We start from the raw sequence: 21,338 nt of genomic DNA on the forward strand, positions 1-21,338 counted from the left end.
TTTTCACTCTCCTGTGTTTACAGACAGACCAAAGCTGGCCGTCTCTGTTGATTTAGGTGATGGACTGTTGGGACCCTTCAGTACTGAAATCCCGCTCATCTACAGTAGAGTCATCATTAACATCGGCACAGCCTACAACTCAGTTACTGGTATAGTAGTGCATACTACTACTACTTCAAAAAGTATTAGTTGTGCCATCAGATTGTAAAGAACAAGTATAGGTATACACACAGAAAACAAGAACAATGACTTGTGACCTCTCTGTATAGGAGTCAGTCGCGATTTTAGCATGTAAATCTTCGTGGGGCAAACTCAACAATAACAAACATTATGCATGCCAGCAAAGCTATTACAAAACACAACCCTCAACAATGCATGAATTGCACTATAACGGTGACAAACGGTGCCCACAAACTGTTAGGGCCTACATAAAGCTGTCCCAACAGCAGAGCTTTCTTTTCAGCATCATGGAGTGAATCCTTACCACTGTTACACATGGCTATCAGCGGAGCCTTGTCTGGCAGTGAAACAGTTCATTCAGCCTCATTTACTGCCTTTAATATGGCTGACTTGCATAAACAAATGTGGTTTCCTACTGACAATTGAGATGAACAAACTATGGCATAAGGAGATGAAGAGCGGATAAGAGGCAATTCGTAATTTCGAGCTAGTACGGATGTAGTCAATATAACTATTTGTTTAGCACTTTTGAAATGTACAGTGACAGAATTCAGAACAGTATTCTCCATGTACACCAAGTCAGAACCGTAGGATAAATAAAGGGGGCATATAAACAGACAATGAAAGGTCTTACAATATTTGATGATTACATTTCTCTAAAACAGGCTATAGGCTACATGTGCACCACCAAGTCAGAACAGTAGACAGTAAGTTATGAGGGGGAAAGGGACCAAATTATTAGGGTGAGGCACATGGGCTACTAACAGCTTACTACACAACATACACTTAGTATTACTTTCTTAGCCATGGTATACATATCTTCCTGGCATATTACATAAGTTATGCAGCAGCATACAATACATTTTTGGACATACCTTGTTGTGCTGTGCTCACTTGAACAGGAAGGTGGTGCGGCGCTCCTTGTGGCCAAATTTTGTCATCAAACTTTGTCATAAAAGTCTGGTATTCTCTGGATTTAGGGTACTTTAAAGACAACTGGGAACTCTGAAAAAAACAAGGTTGAATCATGACGTCAGTGATCTTCAGGTTGGAGCTCTACAAAGGTCAAGTCATGCGTCCTCCAAAACATGACCCACTAAACCACGCTTCTTAATACGGCCGTACCAATGTGTTGGAGGAAACAACGTTCACCTGACGGCCGAGGTCAGCCTGCAGGCACCCGGACCGCCACAAGGAGTCGCTAGAGAGCAATGAGCCAAGTAAAGCCCCCCTGCCAAACCCTCCCCTAACCCAGACAATGCTGGGCCAATTGTGCACCGCCCTATGGGACTCCCGATCATGGCTGGTTGTGATACAGCCCAGGTTCGAACCTGGGTCTATAGTGACCCCTCTAACACTGTGATGCAGTGCCTTAGACCGCTGCGCCACTCGGGGAGCCCGAAAGTTTATTCTTTTAAGCTTGGAAAAGAGACCCTTAAACCCAGACTTGGACCACACACCCACTCCACTGAATAGCAGACTAGTGATTACTTTGCAGCACTTGCAGTTAGCCACTGATTCCTTCCAAACCACTCATTGTTGAATTTGCAATTTCCAACTTGTTGTGTAATGTTTATGTCCAATGGCCGATGAGCACCGATACGTTTTATCCATAATTTCTCTTCATATGACAAGGATTGAAAAGGATTTACCAGTAGATTGTCGACGTGATTCATGAGTGCTTGTCTAGCTTGCTAGCTAAGATTTTGAAAGTATGATGTTGACATGATCAGTCCAAACAAAGCTACAGTAGATATAATGTGATTTGACGTCATTTTATCTGTGGCCAATGACCTTGAGCCTTCTTGGATGGGCACTTCAAATGTAACTCTATGGCAGCACCCAAGGAGCTTGAATTTTCGAATTCTCCCTGTAGATTTTGCGGTGACGTAAAAAAGCTCAGAAAGCACTAAGCTAGGCTGAAACATCTGCATTTTGGAGCTGCCTTACACAAGAAAGCAAAAAAAAGATCATGTTTGTATGCGGCTTTATTAACACGACTCTCTCTTTTTTTTTTTTACATTGTTTGCCAACTGATGTGACACGTATTAATGCCAAATAACATGCAAAACAAGCCCCACCAGTCCTGAATGATGGGTCGCCAATGATAGGAGTAAACAACCTCTACTGAGAGGTTCAAGCTTTAAAGTCATGATCGGCTGCTCTCTCTCATATTCATAGACAGAGTATGAATGCAATGACTAACAGTCCTGCAGTGTCTATCAGAAATGGACAATGTTGATGTCTCCCTGCTTCTCCTCTGATGCAGGTATCTTCACTGCACCAGTGAGAGGAGTCTACTACTTCAGATTCACTGCCATGGATCACCGTCATTTAGGAACCATGTGTGTGAAACTTCTAAGAACAGCCAGAGTATTATGTTTCCTCATGAGTACAATCATTATGAGGGCGATGAGTATACAGTTGAAGTCGGAAGTTTACATACACCTTAGCCAAATACATTTAAACTCAGATTTTCACATTTCCTGACATTTAATCCTGGTAAAAATTCCCTGTCTTAGGTCAGTTAGGATCACCACTTTATTTTAAGAATGTGAAATGTCAGAATAATATTAGAGAGAATGACTTATTTCAGCTTTTATTTCTTTCATCACATTCCCAGTGGGTCAGAAGTTTACATACACTCAATTAGTATTTGATAGCATTGCCTTTAAATTGTTTAACTTGGGTCAAACCTTTCGGAAACCTTCCACAAGCTTCCCACAATAAGTTGGGTGAATTTTGGCCCATTCCTCCTGACAGAGCTGGTGTAACTGAGTCAGGTTTGTAGGCCTTCTGGCTCGCACACACTTTTTCAGTTCTGCCCACACATTCTTATGGGATTGAGGTCAGGGCTTTGTGATGGCCACTCCAATACCTTGACTTCGTTGTCCTTAAGCCATTTTGTCACAACTTTGGAAGTATGCTTGGGGTCATTGTCCATTTGGAAGACCCATTTGCGACCAAGCTTTAACTTCCTGACTGATGTCTTGAGATGTTGCTTCAATATATCCACATAATCTTCTCCCTCATGATGCCATCTATTTTGTGAAGTGCACCAGTCCCTCCTGCAGCAAAGCACCCCCACAACATGATGCAGCCACCCCCGTGCTTCACGGTTGGGATGGTGTTCTTCGGCTTGCAAGACTCCCCCTCTTTCCTGCAAACATGACGATAGTCATTATGGCCAAACAGTTCAATTTTTGTTTCATCAGACCAGAGGACATTTCTCCAAAAGTACGATCTTTGTCCCCATGTGCAGTTGCAAACAGTAGTCTGGCTTTTTTATGGCAGGTTTGGAGCAGTGGCTTTTTCCTTGCTGAGTGGCCTTTCAGGTTGTGTCGATATAGGACTCGTTTTACTGTGGATATAGATACGTTTGTACCTGTTTCCTCCAGCATCTTCACAAGGTCCTTTGCTGTTGTTCTGGGATTGATTTGCAGTTTTCGCACCAAAGTACGTTCATCTCTAGGAGACAGAACGCGTCTCCTTCCTGAGCGATATGACGGCTGCATGGTCCCATGGTGTTTATACTTGCGTACTATTGTTTGTACAGATGAACGTGGTACCTTCAGGCGTTTGGAAATTGCTCCCAAGGATGAACCAGACCTGTGGAGGTCTACAATTGTTTTTCTGAGGTCTTGGCTGATTTCTTTTGATTTTCCCATGATGTCAAGCAAAGAGGCACTGAGTTTGAAGGTAGGCCTTGAAATACATACATCCACAGGTACACCTCAAATTATGTCAATTAGCTTATCGAAAGCTTCTAAAGCCATGCTATCGTTTTCTGGAATTTCCCAAGCTGTTTAAAGGCACAGTCAATTTAGTGTATGTAAACTTCTGACCCACTGGAATTGTGATACAGTGAATTATAAGTGAAATACTCTGTAAACAACTGTTGGAAAAATGACTTGTGTCATGCACAAAGTAGATGTCCTAACCGACTTGCCAAAACTATAGTTTGTTAACAAGAAATTTGTGGTGGTTGAAAAACGAGTTTTAATGACTCCAACCTAAGTGTATGTAAACTTCTAACTTCAACTGTACATCTAATGCATTGTCTCTAGAGCTGGAAGAGGGGGAGGTGGTCTACATGCGTCTCCCCAAAGAGCATGTGCTGGCTGGTTCTTCTTGGTTGTGCAACACCTTCAGTGGCTTCCTGCTCTTCCCTGTGTGGGAAATGTTATATTGAGCTCAACTGAGGAGTCAGGAGGCAACTGGCTGCTCCACTTTTGTGTTTAGAATAGATTAGCTTGAAAACTGCAACATTTTCTCTACGCCCAATGGCAAAATGTTTAGAATTGCAGGAAATTTAGTCTAAAACTGCTCTCCACTGTCTCGAGGGGGGCGCCAAAATGTTTAGGTCACAAGGTGGCAGGGGATCCCCCATCAGAATGTTGCTTAGGACCCCCAAAAGATTAGGGGCTCTGACTGCATGTGTAGGTATGGATGTGAGCGTAAGCAGACCCACAGCACCCAAGGTAACCCTCATGGTGAATTCAGAATGTTTGTGGCCCCCACCCCATCCAAGATCAAATGTTCTCATAACCATGAATAAAAGCATTAAGTATTTTTCCCCTCACCATTGACTTCAACTTAATTTGCTAGTGGGCTGGCCCACCTGTGGTGAACTGTAGGGAAAATACCACAGCTTTAAGGAAAATTGCTTTTAAACTAGGGATTGTGGCTAATTGAGGTAAGACAGTAATTACTTATTATGCATGTATGAACTACACGGACACATACAGCCCAAAGTGAGAGGTGTAAAATATTCAATAGTCAACATCAAATGTACCAGAGCATGTCTTTGAGAGCAAAGCTTCAATGTGCCTACCATCTCATATGAATTAAATGCGTTTGACACAGTGCATATAATTATTACCTACAAAGCAATAGTGACAAGTGTACTCAAATGAAACAATGAACAGTATTGCACAAGCATATTTGTATCATATTGGGTGAAAACCCACACAGAAGAGAAATTTCACAGACCAACATTTTATTGATGACTTCAGCTTGAAGGAGGGGGGGCGGCAGTTCAGTATCAAATGATAAATAACAGTACGCAGGGTTGGACACTGTGCTGGACAAGTGCCTAACCTAGGACACTTAACATTCTAGAACTTTGCAGAGTAGAGTTCTAGAACATTCTAAAGCGGTAATTCTAGAACACCTCCATTCCAGAATATTCTAGATTAGAAGTCTGCTGAGTCCTAGAAGACTGTAACGCGCTCAGTGGGGGTAGGTGGCTAGGTGGGGGTCCTTAGTCTTCAGACTCTCCCGGGCTTCTGATGTCATCGATCTTCAGGATCATCTTGACCACCTGGGTGGCCAGAGAGATCTGCTGCTTCTTCCCATGCAGTGTCTCAATTACATGCTGTTGCTTCATGTCTAGGACAGAGAAAATAATCCACATCAATAACAGCTATATTAAAGATATAACGCTTCACATTAAGTGTTTACCTGTAGCCCCTAGACAGGTGAATGAAAACATTTAACATTGTTAATATTGGATATACAAAAGATGGGTATAAACACAAAAATGTACAGCTGACAAGTTGTGAGTCTGTCATTACCATTGGTGTTGAGGTGCAGACAGTCGATGCCCAGGGCTGGGTTGTTCTCAGTGACCTGCCTGGCACGGACCTCTGTCATGGTCTGGATGGAGTTAAGCCCACTGTTCTCTGCCAGGGCCATGGGGATCACCTCCAGGGCATCAGCAAATGCACGCATGGCATACTGCTCCAGGGACGGGCACTGCAGAGAGAGATGGAGGTATGAGCACATTGCTTTGTTTCAGAATCATCATCAGGCTATTAGTGTTACTCCGAGGCACACTCTTGATGCCAGTCAAATACAAGGTTTTAATCTTTCACCTGATACTGTGTGTGTACACACTACCTTGTCAGCAGCCTGGTTGACAGCGAGGGCACAGGAAATCTCAGAGGCTCCGCCACCATACACAATGCGGTTGTCTCTGACCAGGTTACGGATGACACACAGTGCATCATGCAGCGCACGCTTAGCCTCCTCAATGATCTGACAGGGAAATGAAACAGTTAGTTCTGGGCTGCAATGAAAGCCTGTACACTTAGGTACAGGAAGTGCCCATCCGTGACCGAAAGATACAGCTGATGAGGAATCACAGCTGTCTACATTAACTGATTATCAGTTGCCTCAGCATAATCTCTTAACAGTCAACATTAGCAGACTACCAGTCCACCCACCATCTTGTTTCCTCCACGGATGAAGATGGTGACTGCCCTGGAGTTCTTGCACTCCTCGATGACCAGCATGCGGTCCTTGGTTGTGCCAAAGCAGATCTCCTTAACGACGCCGGCTGAGCCCAGCTTCTCAGCGGTCAGCTCAGAGAACCGAGGCACGATGCGGCCCCCTGTCGCTATGGCAATCAGCTGAGGGAGGAGAAAACAGTGAGGTTAGCGATGCAGAAATACTTTGGTGAACCCCCTCCCCCCCCCCGATAACTTTTTGTAGGTAGATGTAGTTTGTGTGTGACGGTGCGCGTATCACCTCGATCTCAGGCCCTCCGACCCAGCGGATGGCAGGCAGCTCATTCTGCAGCAGCAGGTGGTTGGCCTCGTCATCAAAGCCCCACTGGCAGATGGCCAGGTTAGCACCAGTATCCTTGATCTGAAAATATATATAAATAAAAAGTTAAAATATTACATATTTCACACCTTCATGTTATTTCACCAAATTACATTCAGGTAACTCCACTATCTGGTTTAAGATTTTTTAGTTTAGATCATATTCAATTAGATTCAAGGAGATAGGGGAACTTCATATACACATGTTTAAGTTGTCCAGACTGAATGGCTGGAATTAAAAGTATGCAGCTGTGCTATAGAGAAATATGAAGTCCTAAAGTTTCTGTGACTGACCTGTTTGATCATCTCCAGAAACTTGTCCTTCTCATACTTCTGCAGGGCCTTGTATTCCTCCACACAAGTCACGTCCAGCTTGTGCTTGGTCTTGGGCTTAGGGGGCTCAAACGGGCAGGTCAGGATGGCCATCTTTGTGTCTTTCAGGAGCTGAGGGGAAAAGAATACAGGCAATTACTGTACAAGATCATTTATCTGGCTAAATACAATTAAAAAAAGGGAGTGCTTCGGACTTGGATGGACAAAAAAAAGTACACCTCTAAATCTACAGAAATTGTCAGCTCTCTCACAAGCCTAATTTAAGGTGAATGTCTTAAATGAGAGAGGCGAGATAGCCGTGGTGCTCTATCCCATCAATGCCAGACCACTCCACTGGGGACAGAGTGACTGGAGTAAGGGAGGGGAAGAAGAGTTACTGATCCAGTCGGTCCTAGTTTACACTGGGTTGGATCTGAGGTGTGCTAACATGACCCACGTTTATATCAACTGTATGACTGGGTTTGTACCTTGGATAAGGTACCACTACCGTTGATGAAGGTCATGCTAGCCTAAATGTCAACGCTATTACATTAAACTATCCTGAGCTGTGTGTGGTGTGTACCTTGGGCATCTGAGGGTGGCTGAACTCCTTGTCTATGATGACTCCCTTGATGAGCTGGGTGTCCTCCAGCTTGCCTCCCACCTTGCCCTCCATCTTGATCAGCTCAAAGTCCACGTCCTTACGGTTCATGTCCGCCACCGTCAGGACGGCGTTCACTGCAATCTCCGCCATCTGTCTGTGGCAGCGGTTGATCCTGAGAAAGGGAAGATGGGGGAGAGAAATCTGTATGAGACCTTATGAAACCAATGACCAGGTTCGCAAATAATAACTTAATCCTACTTTCCATACGGGCCAAATCAATTTGTGTATCATTCATATTTGTGCAAAGACTGCATGGTTCCATTAAAATACAAGTAGACATGCAAACAATAAAAAGGCAACCGCTAGCTGGACCATTAATGAAATTCTTGAAAGTTGCCATGACGACCACAAAAAAACACTAACTGCCAGTGAGACTCACACTTTGGATCCCAGTGTGGTCATGGCGGTCTGGATGAGTGGCTCCGTGTTGCTGGGGTCGTATGGGTAGGTCTCGCTGATCTTGTCCAACTGCGCGATGGCGATCTTGGCGGCCTGGTCGTAACCGTCAGAGATACGGATGGGGTGGATGCCCCTGTCCAGCAGCTGTTCTGCCTCCTCCAGGAGAGCACCAGCCAGCACTGGAGAGGGGAGATGAGTAAGTTAGGATGAGTGTACCAATATGATTCTGCATTGAAGAACAATCTTATCATAGAAAGAATTGAGCATGGCTTTTAGAAATGATCAGCTGTCTCATAAGCCCCATGTAAGATTAAGTTCCTAGATGAGAGAAGTGAGAAAGCCATGCTGCTCTATCCCCGCCAATGCCAGAACCCTCACTGGGGACAGTGACTGGAGTAAGGGAGGGGAGGAGCAGCGTCGAGCAACATTAATCCAATGTCCAGATTAGCGCCAAAAAAAGGAACCAGGAGAAGAGTACAATCCAATTTTCATAATAATTTGTTTATCTTGTAAGCTAATGAGTCAGACCAATCACAGGGACTCAAATCTGTAGGGTCCCGTACCAACGACTCCGGTGGTCCCGTCTCCGATCTCGTCGTCCTGAGACTTGGAGAGCTCCACCATGAGCTTGGCGATCTGGTGGTCCACATCCATCATGCTGAGGATGGTGGCTCCGTCATTGGTGACGGTCACCTCTCCATCCCGGTCAACCATCATCTTGTCCAGACCTGTAGGAAGAGGAAAAATTAAGGGTGTGGGGGGGAAATCAAATGTACTACACGATGAATGTGTAGCTTTAGGTAGCCATTACTGTGTTGAGTAATCAGAGGGATTGGGCACACACCAATACTAGAAGTTCCTTTATAGCTCTGTTTACAAATGTGGCTCCCGAGTGGCACAGTCCTTTATAGCTCTGTTTACAAATGTGGCTCCCGAGTGGCACAGTAGTCTAAGGCACTGCATCTCAGTGCTAGAGGCGTCACTACAGACCCTGGTTCGATTCCAGGCTGTTTCACAACCGACCACGATTGGGAGTCCCATAGGGCAGCGAACAATTGGCCCAGTGTCGTTAGGGTTTGGCCGTCATTGTAAATATGGATGTTTTTAACTGACTTGCCTAGTTAAATAAAATCTAATAAATAAGCTTCAGTGGGCTTACCGTTTGGTCCTAGAGAGGTCCTCAGCGTCGAGGCAACTGCCTTTGCTGCCATGATGTGAGACTGCACAACACAAAAGGACATTAGTGAATTTCTTCACTGAGGCTGGGATTCTGCAGGAGTCAAACTATAACCAAATAAAATCAAGATATCTCTGGGACCCACTGACTAGATGGCCATGTCCGTGAAAATGAAATTGACGATCAAGCTTCCTCGTTAATCGCCAAAAAGCAACTGCCAAATCTTGTCAGTTGAGTTAGGCTATCCAACTAACTGTGTCGCTAAACTACTTTACCTAACTACGTCATGACTGCATGTGGCATGTTCCAAAAAATAACTAATGGACTTTATTCATCATAAGTGATAAACACAGAACTGTTGGTGGCATGTTATCTAGCGAATTCCATTGTTTATTTGACAACCAGCCGCGCCTCACTGTGGCGTCTTCAGAAAATAAGCACATGGGCAGACTAGCATGCAGTTGCTAGCTAGCCATAAAAATAACTTTCTAGTTAGCTAGCAAACTTTAACATGAACTAAACATATGCATTGGCCCGTAATGTTATAATGCAACTAGCTAGCCAACTGTCTAGCTAAGCAAGTGGGTGTGAAGTTGCAAGTGTTCTGCATTTGCCTTGACAAGATACTGACGCATGAATGAAGTGGCATGCTAGCTGACTTGCTAAATCCATTGTACCTTCAGTGCGTCAAGGCCCGATAAGCGAGTCTTCTTATCCTGATCTTTGATGATGATGAACGGCCGTCCATACTCATCGAATGCGAGTTGCCCCATAGCGGACATATTGCCCGAAAGACGGCGACACTTTAGAAGTGTCCACGGATGAAATTCAGACTATCACCGGTGAAAAAGTGGAGTGTTGGTAGGCACTTGGTCACACTGGTCTGCTGGCGACTTCTAGAAGGATCGCGGGGCGGGGAGGGCGAGACCAAGACCAAGTAGGAAAAGGGGGAAGTTGATAAATCATTCAATGATTCGATTTTTTAAAAACGATATTGTGAAGATATATTTCGTTTGCCTTTCATACAATGAACGTTTTGAGACAGATGATGTGAATAAACGGATTGAATTCATGAAATGTTTTAGAAATCACCAAAATTCCTCTCATCACGTCTTCCAGTCTCGCGATCTCACTCTTTTTACTCTTGTCTTGTTTTCTCGCGCTTTAGATACATCGTTTGGTGCTGAAGTTAAGAAACTAGGGGTGATGAAAATACTCAGCTAAAGAGATTTTAAAACTTCAATGTATTAGCTTGATAATGTGCGTTGGGGTGAATACATTCATTTGAGTGAACTGGTATTGTTTGGCTCATTGCATTGGCCATCCAGCCCAAATCGTCCAGAAAAGTGTTTAACATTTGACTTGTGAGTTAGCTAATGCCATTGTGTCAGCTCCACCAAATGTTATGGATATACTGGCAAGACACATGTCTCCCCGACCTAACAATTGTCTACAAAGTGGAATTGCAATGGCGGGTGTCTAGCTCCCGCTTATATATTTTTTGGATTGGTGGATACATCTCATTATTGTAATTTATTTTAATATTCAATGAGGGTTGTTGACGTCAAACGCCTGCATTCAATGGGAGAGATGCTATCAGTGGAGGCTCCTCAGAGAAGGAAGGGGAGGACCATCCTCCTCAGTGAATTTAATTTAAAAAAATAAAAAGGAAAACATTTTAAAAGTGATACTTTTTAGATAAAAAATATACTACATATATTCACATGTCACCAAATAATGAATTAAAATACACTGTTTTGCAATGAAGGTCTAAAGTAGCCTCAACAGCACTCTGTAGGGTAGCATCATGGTGTAGCCGGTGGACTGCTAGCTTCCATCCTCTGGGTATATTGACTTCAATACAAAACCTAGGAGGCTCATGTTCTCACTCTGTTCCATAGATTTACACAGTAATTATGACAACTTCCGGAGGATGTCCTCCAACCTATCAGCATGAACTGACATGTTGTCCACCCAATCAAATGATCAGAGAATGAATCTAGTAATGAAAGCATAAACAGCTAGCAAGCACCGCAGTGCATAAAATGAGGTGAGAAGTTGTCTCAAAGCGAGAGAAAGACAATAGTTGAACAGTTTTGAACAAATTAATTTCTTCCAAAAAAGAAGGAGAAGCGAGATAGAGATTTTGTCATTTTTTTCTTCACTTTCAGTTTAATTGACTTAGCTAGCAAATGCAGCTAGCTAGTTTAGCCTACTCAAACAGATGGATTCTATGTTAGCTAGAGTGCTATGACTATCCAACACAATACTGGAACTCTTCGAAGTCAAGGTAAGCTTTTGGTTTTACAAACGTATTGCCACCGGGGCCCACTGGTGTAAGCACTAAACTACTTACTGACTGTACACTGTAACATTACTGCATGATTGTGGCAGGTTTACTAACAGGTTAGTTCTATTAGCTATGTTGACTATAATGTTACTTTAGCCAATATGGTGACAATAATGTAGGCTGTGTGTAGCAGCTATGATATGGTTTGGCTTGGAAAGGTTTTTTCGGCTGGTCACATAGGGCTGATGTGTTGTTCATTGAAGTTCATAAGCGAAGGGATGAGGTGAGAGGAGGAGAGCACATAGATGCGAGAAGGAATACAACGTGGCTGCTATGAAAATGTACTGCGTTTACATGTGATCAGGGGTTTATTCATTCTGCCGATTCTGTTGAAAAACGTTTCTTAAACGGAAGCAAACGCAACTAAAGAGGGATAAGCATACCTGAATTTGTGCAATAGAAACTATTGTTTGCAACTGTTGGACTAATGATTAAATCCTAGACCAGCTAGATCCAGGAAAGAGTGTGCAAGGCAGTATTGAATGTGTCTGTCCATGTGTCACTGTCTCTCATCTCACATTTTTATCTCGACCTGTGTGCACCTACGTTGTTAACTTTAATTCATAGCCTAGGTTGTAGAAACCCCATGATGGATATAGGGAAAATCAGAGTATCGTGTAGTAGCCTAAACCTATTGTTATTACTGAGTGAATGGAATATGAATGACCAAAAAAAATTGTCCTCCCTCATCTTAAACGGCACCGACCGCCACTGGACGCTATACTACTAGCCTCATCATGTCATGAATAGGCCTATCCATAGCCATCTCAACAACTCTGATATAAAGTGTTTTTTCTCAAAGATGCCGGGATGTCACGTGTCCTACATATATCAGTACACTCGTAACAACTTAAGCATTACGAAACTTATTCGATTAAATAAACCTCACGTAGCAAACAAGCCATTAATTTTAGTTGTTGACCTTACAAAAAACTCATTGCTTGGCGGGCAAAACAACGAAAAAACGCCACCTGCTGGAGGGAGACAGATTTTCTGCAGAGTTGGGCCCTTCTCTCTTCCTCTCTGGCTCCACTTAATAAACGATCTCTAGCTCCGCTACTGAGTTTAGTTTCTGGCCACTGTCTAGTGCTGGAAGACTAGCACTCGGGAGTTTTACTAGCAGACCAGTTGGATGATAAGCGAATCTCATTGAGTTACAGAGAGCTGTTCCCCAAAAGCATTTTCATATCAGAGAGAATAAATTCGTGTTATGTTATAAGTTTGATAAATACATGGGCACAAATCCAAGTACATACACATAGTTCTGTATATTCACGCATAGGGACAGGTTGTTCCTTGCTGGGGCGACAACGTGCCGTGCGTCAAACGTGACGTAACTTCCGGGTAAGTTTTGTAAGGCGTTGAACGTGTTCAGGTATGTATTTTCTACAACGTTAGAAAATGAGTTGCACGGGGATCTGCAACTAACTTTTCAAATTTCCGATTGTGTATGTACGATAATGACATGCAGTCAGTCGTGGACCTTTAGAGAATGATGATATTTTCTGAATTCACAGTTTTATTTGGTTGGTGTGTAGTCTGTTGAGATGGAAGGATCAGTGTCATGGATGATGTTTCTCAGTTTTCAATCCAGCATGTCGATGTCTGCAGAATGTTTTGTTGTTGATAGCGGTGACAATGTTGCCACAACAGTTATATATATATATATATATATATATATATATATATGATACACTCTCTGTAACAGCTTGCTGTAACGTGAAGTTACACTGACTTATTGTATTTCCACTTGTCCAGCAGAATGCCTTGTGAGGTGAAGCCCCGGTTCCTGGTTCTGTACGGGTCTCAGAAAGGCCAGGCACAGTCCATAGCCGAGGGGATAGCTGACGAGGCTGAGGAGAGGGGACTGGTTGCTGACATCTACTGCTTGAGTGAAGGAGGGAAGGTAAAGTTGACAAAATAGTGTTAACCTGCCCTGGCTTGTATTCCAATGCGGGCACAACACTGATTATTACAACACTGGCAAACTACTATCAAGCTGCTAAGGAACAAAACTAAGTCCGTATCATTGCATTTGTGGCAGAGTTGTTGTTACCACTGGTCTTTTCTGCTCTGGTATGAATACTGAGCCTGTTTTGTGTCTCCCCTCAGTTTAACTTGGAGAAGGAGAGTGCACCTGTGGTGTTTGTTGTGTCTACCACTGGGGATGGGGACCCACCAGACACGGCCCTGAAGTTTGTGAAGAACATAAAAAAAAAGACCCTGCCCAGCGACCACTATTCACACCTCTGCTATGCTCTTATAGGTAAGGAAGGAGTGTGTGCCTAATCTTGGTTAACCCAGAACTAAATTCTTGCGTAATTGGTCAGGTGCTCGATTAAGTTCCAGGTCCATACATGTTGAGAAAATAGATAAAGAGATGCTAGAATGTGGAGCAGAACTGGAACGCGGAGCTCCACCCTCTCTCTTTGCAAGTTAGGGGCAAGTGTATGGGACAAATGTCCTGTCCCCTTTTGAAATTCGAAAGATGCCAACACCTTTGAAATTGCGATTTGTCCAAAAAACCAGTGATGAAAAACCCTGCTCGTTCTCAATTGGTGCAGCCATAGTATAAAGACAGTTCTACTGTACCATTTGTGTTTAAATAGTCTGTCCACAGCAGATTAGGGTGTGCCTAAGACTAAATGCCTAGTGCTGAGATTAATTGCTACTACCTTCATCTTTATCTTATTTGATGGCTTTAAAATAACATATTCATTGATCCATTATGTGTGATGATCAATATCTTGTTTTTGTCTGTGCTCCAGCTCTGGGTGATACAAACTATGAAAATTTCTGCAACTGTGGGAAGACTATTGATGGCCGTCTACAGGAACTTGGTGCTAAACATTTCTACGCAACAGGACATGCAGATGATGGTGTAGGGTAAGGCCCAAGGTCTTTTAATAGGGAAAATAATACTTCTTTTTTTTACATGTTGATGTATGAGAAACACTCATCAAGTCCTGGCACTCACCTAAGGAGCTTTAAAGTAGGGGAACAATGTCTTCTTGAATCAGTAGCAGTAAAAGTGGTAACAATACAGACACACTTTGAATGTACTTTCCCCATTTACCTCGTGTCACCTCATTTGTGGTATGTGGCACATTACCTTTTGGATCCTTCACACTGCTTATCTCTGAGTCTGAGTGGACTTTGCTTTCTGTCCAGGCTTCAGTTGGTGGTGGTCTCTTAGTGGGTTTCCCATGTTAATACTTTAACTCTTAATCCAAACTGTGTGTGTGTGTGTGTCTAGGCTTGAGTTGGTGTTGGACCCCTGGCTTGAAGGACTGTGGGAGGCCATCAGAGGAGCGTTATCCAAGATGGCCACCCTTCAGCCTGAGAGCGATGGCCATGTAAGGGACCTGAGAGCATCGTTGAACGAAACACCCGAATCGTCAGCGACAGATGTCAAACTCCACCTCATGAGTCTTAACGAATCAGAACCTCAGAGCTCTGACTCACTCAGAACAGCAGCAGAGTCAGAGAGTACTAGGACTGAGCCCAAATCAGCTTCTCTAAATGTTACAGAAGCAGCCTCTGAGACAGGGAGTGCAGTTACTGATGTTAGACCAGTGTCATTGACCAGCAACAATAGGACTGCTCCTAAACTAGATGGTGTTGTCACTGATCCCAAGTCAGTGTCAGAGACACAGAGTGGAGCACCCTCTGCTGTTGTAGAGGCCTCTCTGACACGCTGCTTGCCCCCGCTGTCTGAGTCCGTCCTCAATGTCCCTGCTTTGCCTCCACCCTACCTGGATGTCACGCTCCAGGAAGCCACCATAGAAGAAGAGGTGGGTTGTGGTAATACTGGGTTCTTTTGGCCCAATGACATTGTTTACATCTCATTCATATTTGTTTGAATTCTAACATCACCAGCCACACTTTCCATACCCCCCCAGACCAGTGCTCCGGTCAGTAAGGAAACCCTACACGAGGTTCCGATCTCCAGGGCAGTCCAGCTGACCAGAGATGACTCGGATAAAACAGCCCTTCTGATAGAGCTGGACATCTCAGTGAGTGGCAGGCCTTTCTTACTATATACACTGAGTGTACAAAACATTAAGGACACCTTCCTAATATTGAGTTGCACCCCCCACTTTTTCCCAAAGCAGTCTCAATTTGTCAGGGCATGGACAGGGCGTTGAAAGCGTTCCACAGGGACGCTGGTCTATGTTGACTCCAATGCTTCCCACAGTTGTGTCAAGTTGGTTGGATGCCCTTTTTGGGTGGTGGACCATTCTTGATACACGGAAAACTGAGAGTGGAAAACCCAGCAGCATTGCAGTTCTTGACACAAACTGGTGCGCCTGTCACTTACTACCATACCCTGTTCAAAGCCACTTAAATCTTTTATCTTTCCCATTGACTCTCTGAATGGCACACATACACAATCCATATCTCAATTATCTCAAGGCTTAAAATCCTTCTCTAAGCTGTCTCCTCCCCTTCATCTATAGAGATTGAAGTGGATTTAACAAGTGACATCAATAAGGGATCATAGCTTTTACCTGGATTTACCTGGTCAGTCTATGTCATGGAAAGAGCAGGTGTCCTTAATATTTTGTACACTTAGTGTAGTTTCATGCAGAGACCAAATATATTGGTCAGTAGTTCAAAATTATGGTTAAACTAGTTTCTTTACTCAGTCCTTTCCTCTGTGTACCTAGGCCCATCCGATGGCCTACCAGCCTGGGGACTCGCTTGACGTGCTCTGCCCAAACAGAGCCTCCGAGGTGGGGGAGCTTCTCCAGAGACTGTGCCTGCAGGACCAGAGGAGCCACCGTGTCCAGCTCTCATTGCGCAAAGACACCAAGAAGAAAGGTATGCTGTTCTCTCTTGTCATACACATGACAGGGACATCGTGTGTTTATAGTCTCGCATTCAGTACCAGTCAAAAGTTTGGACACCTAACTTTTTCTTTATTTTTACTATTTTCTACATTGTAGAATAATAGTGAAGACATAAAAACTACATATGTAATCATGTAGTAACCAAAAAAGTGTTAAACAAATGAAAATGGATTTTAGATTCTTCAAAGTAGCCACCCTTTGCCTTGATGACAGCTTTGCACACTCTTGGTATTCTCTCAACCAGCTTCACCTGGAATGCTTTTCCAACAGTCTTGAGGGAGCACATATGCTAAGTACTTGTTGGCTGCTTTTCCTTCACTCTGGGGTCCAACTCGGGTTTGGGATGAGGTGAGGTCGGGTGATTGTGGAGGCAAGGTCATCTGATGCAGCATTCCATCACTCTCCTTCTTGGTCAAATAGCCCTTACACAGCCTGGAGGTATGTTGGGTCATTGTCCTGTTGAAAAACAAATGATAGTCCCACTAAGCGCAAACCAGATGGGATGGCGTATCGCTGCAGAATGCTGTGGTAGCCATGCTGGTTAAGTGTGCCTTGAATTTTAAATACATCACAGACAGTTTCACCAGCAAAGCACCCCAACGCCATCACACCACCACCTCCATGCTTCACGGTGGGAACCACACATGTGGAGATCATCCTTTCACCTACTCTGTGTCTCACAAAGACTTGGCGGTTGAACCAAAAATCTCAAATTTGGACTCATCAGACCAAAGGACAGATTTCCACCGGTCTAATGTCCATTGCTCGTGTTTCTTGGCCCAAGCAAGTCTCTTCTTCTTATTGGTGTTCTTTAGTAGTGGTTTCTGTGCAGCAATTCGACCATGAAGGCCAGATTCACGCAGTCTCCTCTGAACAGTTGATGTTGAGATGTGTCTGTTACTTGAACTCTGTGAAGCATTTATATGGGCTGTAATTTCTGAGGCTGGTAACTCAATGAACTTATCCTCTGCAGCCGAGGTACCTCTGGGCCTTCCTTTCTTGTGGCGGTCCTCATGAGAGCCAGTTTCATCATAGCGCTTGATGGTTTTTGCGACTGCACTTGAAGAAACGTTCTTGAAATGTTCCGCATTGACTGACCTTCATGTCTTAAAGTAATGATAGACTGTCATTTCTCTTTGCTTATTTGAGCTGTTCTTGCCATTAATATAGACTTGGTCTTTTACCAAATAGGGCTATCTTCTGTATAACACCCTTACCTTGTCACAACACAACTGATTGGCTCAAACGCATTAAGAAGGAAAGAAATTCCACAAATTAACTTTTTAACAAGGCACACCTGTTAATTGAAATGCATTCCAGGTGACTACCTCATGAGGCTGGTTGAGTGAATACCAAGTGTGCAAAGCTGTCATCAAGGTATTTGAAAAATCTCAAATATATGTTTGATTTGTTTAACAATTGTTTTTGGTTACTACATGATTCTATATGTGTCATTTCATAGTTTTGATGTCTTCACTATTATTCTACAGTGTAGAAAATAGTAAAATAAAGGAAAAACCCTGGAATGAGTAGGTGTGTCCAAACTTTTGACTGGTAATGTTTGTGTGTGTGTACAGTCGTGGCAAAAAGTTTTGAGAATGACACAAATATAAATTTTCACAAAGTCTGCTGCCTCAGTGTCTTTAGATATTTTTGTCAGATGTTCTATGGAATACTGAAGTATAATTACAAGCATTTCATAAGTGTCAAAGGCTTTAATTCACAATTACATGAAGTTGATGCAAAGAGTCAATATTTGTGGTGTTGACCCTTCTTTTTCAAGACCTCTGCAATTCGCCCTGGCATGCTGTCAATTAACTTCTGGGCCACATCCTGACTGATGGCAGCCCATTCTTGCATAATCAATGCTTGGAGTTTGTCAGAATTTGTGGGTTTCTGTTTGTCCAACCGCCTCTTGAGGATTGGCCACAAGTTGTCAATGGGATTAAGGTCTGGGGAGTTTCCTGGCCATGGACCCAAAATATCGATGTTTTGTTCCCCGAGCCACTTAGTTATCACTTTTCCCTTATGGCAAGGTGCTCCATCATGCTGGAAAAGGCATTGTTCATCACCAAACTGTTCCTGGATGGTTGGGAGAAGTTGCTCTCGGAGGATGTGTTGGTACCATTCTTTATTCATGGATGTTTTCTTAGGCAAAATTGTGAGTGAGCCCACTCTCTTGGCTGAGAAGCAACCCCACACAAGAATGGGCTCAGGATGCTTTACTGTTGGCATGACACAGGACTGATGGTAGCGCTCACCTTGTCTTCTCCGGACAAGCTTTTTTCCGGATGGCCCAAACAATCGGAAAGGAGATTCACCAGAGAAAATGACTTTACCCCAGTCCTCAGCAGTCCAATCCGTGTACCTTTTAAAGAATATCAGTCTGTCCCTGATGTTTTTTCTGTAGAGAAGTGGCTTCTTTGCTGCCGTTCTTGACACCAGGCCATCCTCCAAAAGTCTTCGCCTCACTGTGCATGCAGATGCACTCACACCTGCCTGCCGCCATTCCTGAGCAAGCTCTGTACTGGTGGTGCTACGATCCCGCAGCTGAATCAACTTTAGGAGACGGTCCTGGCGCTTGCTGGACTTTCTTGGGCACCCTGAAGCCTTCTTCACAACAATTGAACCGCTCTCCTTGAAGTTCTTGGTGATCCGATAAATGGTTCATTTAGGTGCAATCTTACTGGCAGCAATATCCTTGCATGTGAAGCCCTTTTTGTGCAAAGCAATGATGACGGTACGTGTTTCCTTGCAGGTAACCGTGGTTGACAACACAAAGGAAGAACAATGATTCCAAGCACCACCCTCCTTTCGATGCTTCCAGTCTGTTATTCGAACTCAATCAGCATGACAGAGTGATCTCCAGCCTTGTCCTCGTCAACACTCATACCTGTGTTAACGAGAGAATCACTGACATGTCAGCTGGTCCTTTTGTGGCAGGGCTGAAATGCAGTCGGAGTGTTTTTTTGGGGGATTCAATTCATTTGCATGGCAATGAGGGACTTGCAATTAATTGCAATTCATCTGATCACTCTTCATAATATTCTGGAGTATATACAATTCGCCATCATACAAACTGAGGCAGCAGACTTTGTGAACATTAATATTTGTGTCATTCTCAAAACTTTTGGCCATGACATGTATGTACATACATACATGCATACATACATGTGTATGTAGGTCGGTACGTACAGTTGAAGTTGGAAGTTTACATACACCTTAGGTAAATACATTTAAACTCAGTTTTTCACAATTCCTGACCTTTAATCCTAGTAAGAATTCCCTGTCTTAGGCCAGTTAGGATCTCCACTTTAATTTAAGAATGTGAAATGTCAGAATAATAGTAGAGAGAATTATTTCTTTCAGCTTTTATTTCTTTCATCACATTCCCAGTGGGTCAGACGTTTACATACACTCAATTAGTATTTTGTAGCATTGCCTTAAAATTGTTTAACTTGGGTCAAACGTTTCAGGTAGCCTTCCACAAGCTTCCCACAATAAGTTGGGTGAATTTTGGCCCATTCCTCCTGACAGAGCTGGTGTAAGTGAGTCAGGTTTGTAGGCCTCCTTGCTCGCACACGCCTTTTCAGTTCTGCCCACACATTTTCTATAGGATTGGGGTCAGGGCTTTGTGTTGGCCACTCCAATACCTTGACTTTGTTGTCCTTAAGCCATTTTGTCACAACTTTGGAAGTATACTTGGGGTCATTGTCCATTTGGAAGACCCATTTGCGACCAAGCTTTAACTTCCTGACTGATGTCTTGAGATTTTGCTTCAATATATCCACGTAATTTTCCATTGTCATGATGCCATCTATTTTGTGAAGTGCACCAGTCCCTCCTGCAGCAAAGTACCCCCACAACATGATGCTGCCACCCCCGTGCTTCACGGTTGGGATGATGTTCTTCGGCTTGCAAGCCTCTCCCTTTTTTCCTCCAAACATAACGATGGTCATTATGGCCAAACAGTTCCATTTTTGTTTCATCAGACCAGAGGACATTTCTCCAAAAGTAGGATCTTTGTCCCCATGTGCAGTTGCAAACAGTAGTCTGGCTTTTTTTATGGAGGTTTTGGAGCAGGGGCTTCTTCCTTGCTGAGAGGCCTTTCAGGTTATGTCAATATAGGACTCGTTTTACTGTGGATTTAGATACTTTTGTACCTGTTTCCTCCAGCATCTTCACAAGGTCCTTTGCTGTTGTTCTGGGATTGATTTGCACTTTTCGCACCAAAGTACGTTCATCTCTAGGAGACAGAACGCGTCTCCTTCCTGAGCGGTATGATGGCTGCATGGTCCCATGGTGTTTATACTTGCGTACTATTGTTTGTACAGATGAACGTGGTACCTTCAGGCATTTGGAAATTGCTCCCAAGGATGAACCAGACTTGTGGAGGTCTACAATGTTTTTTCTGAGGTCTTGGCTGATTTCTTTTGATTTTCCCATGATGTCAAGCAAAGTGGCACTGAGTTTGAAGGTAGGCCTTGAAATACATCCACAGGTACACTTCCAATTGACTCAAATGATGTCAATTAGCCTATCAGAAACTTCTAAAGACGTCATTTTCTGAACATTTCCAAGCTGTTTAAAGGCACAGTCAACTTAGTGTATGTAAACTTCTGACCCACTGGAATTTTGATACAATGAATTATAAGTGAAATAATCTGTTTGTGAACGATTGGAAAAATTACTTGTGTCATGCACAAAGTAGATATCCTAACCGACTTGCCAAAACTATAGTTTGTTAACAAGAAATTTGTGGAGTGGTTGAAAAACGAGTTTTAATGACTCCAAC

General features: G+C 43.5%; 2 protein-coding genes and 1 non-coding gene across 3 annotated transcripts in view; 1 reads left to right on the forward strand and 2 right to left on the reverse strand.

Annotated features, from left to right (window-relative positions):
- Positions 1-5,162: 5,162 nt before the first annotated feature.
- On the reverse strand, positions 5,163-10,229 carry cct5 (chaperonin containing TCP1, subunit 5 (epsilon)). Its single transcript, NM_001173839.1, is given in 11 exon segments — positions 5,163-5,571; positions 5,757-5,937; positions 6,082-6,219; positions 6,408-6,593; positions 6,712-6,831; positions 7,083-7,232; positions 7,684-7,876; positions 8,144-8,342; positions 8,727-8,891; positions 9,323-9,383; positions 10,018-10,229. Coding segments are annotated over 11 exon segments (1,626 nt in total). The 5' UTR covers positions 10,123-10,229; the 3' UTR covers positions 5,163-5,443.
- Positions 7,356-7,489, reverse strand: LOC123729062 (small nucleolar RNA SNORA49). Its single transcript, XR_006760845.1, has one exon. It is a non-coding gene; the product is annotated as a small nucleolar RNA SNORA49 (small nucleolar RNA).
- Positions 10,230-13,016: 2,787 nt separating the features above from the next.
- mtrr (5-methyltetrahydrofolate-homocysteine methyltransferase reductase) overlaps positions 13,017-21,338 on the forward strand; it is a 40,528-nt gene continuing 32,206 nt past the window's right edge. Inside the window, exons 1-7 of the mRNA XM_014157213.3 lie at positions 13,017-13,065; positions 13,452-13,596; positions 13,803-13,956; positions 14,459-14,576; positions 14,947-15,484; positions 15,593-15,706; positions 16,361-16,514. Of these exons, the coding sequence (XP_014012688.3) occupies positions 13,453-13,596; positions 13,803-13,956; positions 14,459-14,576; positions 14,947-15,484; positions 15,593-15,706; positions 16,361-16,514 (1,222 nt within the window). The 5' untranslated portion in view covers positions 13,017-13,065; position 13,452. The remainder of the gene's footprint in view (positions 13,066-13,451; positions 13,597-13,802; positions 13,957-14,458; positions 14,577-14,946; positions 15,485-15,592; positions 15,707-16,360; positions 16,515-21,338) is intronic.

This window comes from Salmo salar, chromosome 19 (genome assembly GCF_965601325.2).
Source record: "Salmo salar chromosome 19, fSalSal1, whole genome shotgun sequence".
Classification (NCBI taxonomy): Eukaryota; Metazoa; Chordata; class Actinopteri; order Salmoniformes; family Salmonidae; genus Salmo; species Salmo salar.